General features: G+C 42.1%; 1 protein-coding gene across 1 annotated transcript; it reads right to left on the bottom strand.

The window, feature by feature from the left end:
* Positions 1-216: 216 nt before the first annotated feature.
* LOC121402131 lies at positions 217-5,727 on the bottom strand. The gene is made up of 2 exons (XM_041588129.1): positions 4,920-5,727; positions 217-1,662 (listed from the first exon to the last, which is right to left on the bottom strand). The coding sequence occupies exons 1-2, from the start codon at positions 5,419-5,421 to the stop codon at positions 1,070-1,072; spliced, it is 1,095 nt and encodes a 364-aa protein (XP_041444063.1). The 5' UTR covers positions 5,422-5,727; the 3' UTR covers positions 217-1,069.
* Between the last annotated feature and the right edge of the window lie 616 nt (positions 5,728-6,343).

Genomic DNA, 6,343 nt, shown 5'->3' with positions numbered 1-6,343 from the left:
ACCTGGATTTTACTATTAAGTGTTGTTCATAGATCTACCAGGCAGCTGTTATCTTGTGTTAGGGAGCTGCTCTCTGGTTACCTTCTCATTGTTCTGTTGTTAGGCTGCTGGGGGGAAAGGGAGAGGGTGATATCACTCTAACTTGCATGGGATCAGTAGGCATGAACATTTAAACATAAGGAACCGTTCTTAGTAAAATAAAACATAAACACTTTGTTTTGTGTGGAGAAAGGCCACAGCCAAGTTTATTAAACAGCATCTGTAATTACTCCATTAACATTCACTGCTTAAATTAACAGTAATAACCAAGCCCAGCTCCGTACAATTGCAGAGCTTGCCATTCAGTGTATATATGAGCCCCGCCATGGTATCGGCCAGGAGCCAATTAACATTTTAAACATCCGCCATTAATGAATCCATTTATTATGAACCATATAATTGGCTGTGACATTTTTTTTTTTTTTTTTTTTTTTTTTAAATTTATATAACTTGAGGGTGGGTGGGTGGGGAAATTCTTCTGAAGCTATCCCCAGGCTGCGCTGACACGGGTGCTGCGAGGGGGGGCTCTATATATAACTTATTTTCGCGGGCTTTCCGCCAGCAGGGGGCCCTCCAATCACATACCTGCTGGCCCAGCTGTGAATTTAAAGCTATAGGATGCCCTGAAATTAAACTTTTATAACTAAACTTATATAATGATATGAATGTATCTGGGATCTGAGCCCATATACCTCATGTCATGCCACCATCCCATGCCCACAAGAGGCTAATTTAGCCCCCAATGGGACATGGGATCAGTAGGCATGAACATTTAAACATAAGGAACCGTTCTTAGTAAAATAAAACATAAACACTTTGTTTTGTGTGGAGAAAGGCCACAGCCAAGTTTATTAAACAGCATCTGTAATTACTCCATTAACATTCACTGCTTAAATTAACAGTAATAACCAAGCCCAGCTCCGTACAATTGCAGAGCTTGCCATTCAGTGTATATATGAGCCCCGCCATGGTATCGGCCAGGAGCCAATTAACATTTTAAACATCCGCCACGCCAAGACCAGTTAAAACCTTAACTTGGGCTTGGCCCCCCTCCACAAAACAAGGCTTTTTCCACTGCATTTTGCAGTCCAACATTGAAAATATCCAATCCTATTTCTGACAAGTGGACCTTGTCCTCTCTAAACAATCCTTCAAAACCATTCTCTAACTCATGGTGTCTGTATACAGTTATGTTCAACTTGCCTGCAAACTTGGCAATTGAATGGTTAATTTTACGTCTGCATTTCTCAAGTGGTTTTAATAGTTGGGATTGCCAGCACAGCCGAGGGACAATTTCAGACCAAATCAAATAAACATCAGGCATAAATAAAGAAATTTGGCACAAATCTTGTTTTATGGACTTAATCAATTGGATTGTTTTTATAAACCCTATATCATTTCCACCTAAATGTATCACAATCACCTTAGGGTATCCCCATGTTTTTAACATCACTGTTAGAGTTTGGAAGAGCTTCTCCCATCTCATGCCCCTAATACCATTCCATATTACTTTGTACTTTTTATCTGAAAGGTATAAATTTGCTGCACCCTTCCGGATCTGTGCTCTCAGCTCTGCCCAGTGTACATAAGAATGTCCTAAAATCCAAATTTTCTGAATGTCGCCTGTAAAACAATTGTAAATGTCAATGACAAAACCTCATAACAGAGAAATTAGACCATTGTAGGTCTCACGTATAACCTGTAGCGATTTGATTTCCACCGTCCTATCTTCTTTATTGATTGTTCACTTAGTCCCCAAAGGGCTGCCTGCGTTGCTGCCCCGATCCTAAAGGAGTGTGAGCGGTATTTCTTATCTGCTAAACCAAGGGTTTCAAAACAAAAACTGAGAATTCTGGTGAATTGGAATTTCGATAAAAATTGCAAATTTTCATGTATGAACAATGGGCCTTCAACTGTCGGCCGTCTTTCAATGAAATTCTTGTAATTGGTAACTGGGCACATTAAGGGGTCAACAAACTGACCTAACCAAATTAAACAACCTCTTGCTTCTTGGTCAGTTTTGGAAGAACGTATGTTAATACGCAATCTTCCATTTATTAACTGGATGTCATTTTGAAAAATACCTCCAGGCCTAAATTTGGATGGGGAAACCACCTCGCTAAGCCTTAGTGCAGCAAAATATGACAAAGAAAAAACCAATCTGAATAAAGACGTCTCGTATTCATTTCTACAAACTTGCGGCAGCACCAACATCAGTTTGTTCAGCACTGTTACAGTAATAGGTTGTCTATCATCTTTTCTGGCATTATGACGGGCTAACCCTTTAATTATTTGTTGCACCATCGGGTTCTTTGTTACATTAGCTGGTAACAGTAATTTAGCCCAAAAGGAAACTCCTGCTAATTTCTTCTTGATAGAAGCTATGGACTGCCCATTCTGGCTACATTCCAAAATGAAAATAATTAAGAGATCCTCTTCACTTAAATTAAACTTATTTTGGCACTTAAATTGTTGCCATTCCGACCAAGATGATTTATAATCCACCCAAGTTTTACAAGCCACAGAGCCTTGTAAAATGGCTATCACATTGGATATATCAGGTTCCAAAGGTGAGTCGGATAAGGGGTCCCAACCGCGCTCGCTTGTTCCTCTAGTTGCCAAAAAATATCGAACTGCATACGAGATAGAGAATCAGCAGTTCGGTTAACTAGACCTGGAATATGCTTAGCCTTTATCATTATATTGTGTTTAAGGGCTCTGAGAACTAACTGGCGTAATAGGTTTAATACTGGTGGTGATGAAGATGTTAAATTATTTATTACATGTACCACTCCAAGGTTGTCACAGTGAATAACTATTTTCCTATTTGCCAAATTTGGGCCCCAAATATCAATTGCTGCTAGGACAGGAAAAATTCCAACAGGACTATATTTTTAGTTAATCCTGAAGAAATCCAATCTTCTGGCCATGTTCCCACGCACCACTGGTTTTGGAAGAATATTCCAAAACCAGTTGATGCTGCGGCATCAGTATACAACTGCAGGGCCTCATTGTCTATGAATTCCTCTTGCCAACATGTCTTTCCGTTATATTGTTCTAAAAATTGTTGCCAAATTCGCAAATCATCTTTCACTTCAGATGTGATGCGAATATGCCAGTTAGGCTTAGTCACTCCAACAGTCAATGAGGACAAACGCTTTAAAAACACTCTACCTATTGGCATTATTCTGGTGGCAAAGTTTAAATGACCAATAAGGCTCTGCAGCTGTTTCAGCTTCATTTTTGTGGCTGATAAGGCATTAGCAAGCAATATTCTCAATTTTACTATTTTATCAGATGGCAACCTACTCTCCATATTAACTGAATCCAATTCAATACCCAAAAAGGTTATAACTGTTTCTGGGCCGACAGTCTTTTCTGGGGCCAAAGGGACCCCAAATTCCTGTGCTATCCACATAAAAGTATGTAGAAGTCTTTTACAAGTGTCTGTCCCCTGGGGTCCCATAAATAAAAAATCGTCCAGATAATGGATGACGAACTGGGACCCAGATTCTGTTTTTAAGGTCCACTCCAAAAAAGTTGCAAAAGACTCAAAATAAAAACATGAAAGGGAGCACCCCATGGGCAGACACCTGTCAAAGAAGAACTTGCCATCAAAGTGGAATCCTAATAAATGAAAACAGTCTGGGTGTATAGGAAGAAGACGAAAGGCAGATTGTATGTCGCATTTTGCCATCAATGTGCCTTTACCGCAGATGCGTAATAGTTTAATGGCTTCTTCCACTGAGGAATATGATACCGTGCAAAGCTCAATATCAATGCCCTCATTCACCGAGTTCCCTGATGGAAAAGACAAGTGGTGTATTATCCTAAAAGTACCCGGCTCCTTTTTGGGTACTACACCTAATGGTGAAACTTTGAATTTTTCAAAAGGAAACTCGCTGAAAGGACCCATGATTCTCCCCAGAGACAACTCCTTAGAGAGCTTGTCTCTGACAACCTGAGGGTGATTGTAAACAGATTGTAAATTGTCGGTAACTGATACTGATGGCTGAATTCTAAACGTTGGAATCCAAAATCCAAACTGAAAACCGAACTTAATTAGATCCGCTTTCAATTTGTTTGGATACCTGCTTAGCCAAGGCAACATTTTTGCTAAATTCACCGGCGATGTTGCCTTTGGCCATCTGTTCTTTTGTATTGGTTTTGCTGTTGGCGGAGAATTTTCGTATGCAGCGAAAGGCTGGGTGATTGCCTGCGCAGTGAGAACACTCGTGTTTGTACCTACATGAGTTTTGAAATTTGCATATGGTCTCGTTGAATGCCCAACATGTGTTGGGTTTTGGTGGTACTTGACGGGATGTGGATGGAAATGCCGGCTTTGGTGCCAACATTCCCATCCAAAGGTCCACATCCTTTTGTCCCCATGACAACCCTGGGTGTACCGCTAACTTCTGACGAAAACGATCATCATAGATGAACCATATGTGCGGTAAGCTTCCAAAATGATGTCAAGGTATTTAAATAAATGAATGGGGATAGTTGAGGTTTACTAGAACATAGAACATTGGCAAATATGCAAAACGCTTGTAGCCAATTGCTAAATGTTCTTGGGACTGGGCGTCTACGGATTTCTTCGCTATCTCCTTTCTTATCAGATTTAAGGAACTCCTTGTAGGCTGGTAACAATGAGAGAATATCTATATAATCACCCTTTACTATCTTGTCCTTCACTGAGGTGGACAAATGTAAACCTAATGGGGTTGGCTGACATGTCACTATATCCCTTAAACTGGTTTCTGCCACTCCAGGGGGCAACCCTCCTTCTTGCCTATTGACTCTTTCCTGCATATTATCAAATACATCTGATAAACATGTTAAAGCATTTTTCAGTGCATTCATTTCAGTAGCATAATTACCTGCTTGCTGAATGGAGGGTCCTGGTTGTTCCCTGCTCACACTGCCTGTGTCACTCGGTGCCTGCTGGAAAGAGAATAGGGGAGGGGAAGACATAACAGGCAGCGTTTTATTAAACATTCCACTGGACTCAGTGGGCTGGAAAAACTCCCCCTGCACAGCCTGACTAGTGCTAGCCATAGGCGGGGACATAGCTGGCCACGCGTTCCTGCTGTTAACAGTCTTTATTGCAGCCTTCTTTGTCTTTGCTGCATATCTCTGTGTGGAACACTTCAGAGCCAGCTTTCTCTTCACAGTGGGTCTGCCTAACGGACTGGGGGCGTCTTCTGAATCAGGAGTAGCCGCCTCCTCCACGTCCTCATTGGTGTGCGACGCAATGCCTGTCTGCTGCATCATTCGGCTCAGTTCTTCCGGCCGTGCTGTCTGTATCCAGCTCATTATGCGCTCCCTATCAGTCGGAGCAAGTCCCACAGCCTGTCTATTGCTGCTCCCTGGTGCTGACATCTTCCCAGCGACGAGCAGGTCAGAGGTGAAATTCTTCTGAAGCTATCCCCAGGCTGCGCTGACACGGGTGCTGCGAGGGGGGGCTCTATATATAACTTATTTTCGCGGGCTTTCCGCCAGCAGGGGGCCCTCCAATCACATACCTGCTGGCCCAGCTGTGAATTTAAAGCTATAGGATGCCCTGAAATTAAACTTTTATAACTAAACTTATATAATGATATGAATGTATCTGGGATCTGAGCCCATATACCTCATGTCATGCCACCATCCCATGCCCACAAGAGGCTAATTTAGCCCCCAATGGGACAGTACAGCAGTAAAGTAAAGAGTGAAGTTTATCAGAGCACAAGTCACATGACTGGGGGCAGCTGGGAAACTGGCAATATGTCTAGCCCCATGTTAGATTTTAATATTAAATATAAAAAGATCAATTTGCTCTTTTGAGAAATGGATTTCAGTGTGGAATTCTGCTGGAGCAGCACTTTTAACTGATGTGTTTTGAAAAAACATTTTTTCCCATGACAGTATCCCTTTAAGGTAAGACTCTGTTTAAGGCTATGGACACACAGGCTGTTGTCAGCCGCTGTTATCAGCCTGGGTATTTTTGCAGGCTGAGAGAAGTAGATCTGCTCATTGCCCCTGCTCCATTGATTTGAATCCGGACAGCCTGTGTGCTTTCACACACAGCAGAACTGAAGCTAAGGTCAGTGTTTGGGGTAACCTCAGCTTGTGTGTGACTGCACACTGATCTGCTTCTCTTAGCCTGCAAAAATAAGCAGTCTGACAACAGCCCGTGTGCCCATAGCCATATTGAAGAGCTATAAGTAGCTCTACACCAGTGATTCCCAACCAGTGGCTCAGGAGCAACATGTTGCTCACCAACCTCTTGGATGTTGCTCCCACTTGCCTCAAAAGCAGGTGC

The sequence above is a fragment of the Xenopus laevis genome, chromosome 3S (genome assembly GCF_017654675.1).
Source record: "Xenopus laevis strain J_2021 chromosome 3S, Xenopus_laevis_v10.1, whole genome shotgun sequence".
In the NCBI taxonomy this organism is placed as follows: domain Eukaryota; kingdom Metazoa; phylum Chordata; class Amphibia; order Anura; family Pipidae; genus Xenopus; species Xenopus laevis.
The sequence above is the reverse complement of the archived record's forward strand: the minus strand, read 5'-3'. Positions and strand labels throughout refer to the sequence as shown.

Coding starts and splice junctions, on each gene's coding strand:
- LOC121402131 (XM_041588129.1), bottom strand. CDS start 5,421: ATGTCAGCACCAGGGAGCAGCAATAGACAGGCTGTGGGACTTGCTCCG. Junction 1,663..4,919: donor ACCCTCCATTCAGCAAGCAG/GTAATTATGCTA, acceptor ATTGTTTTACAG/GCGACATTCAGAAAATTTGG.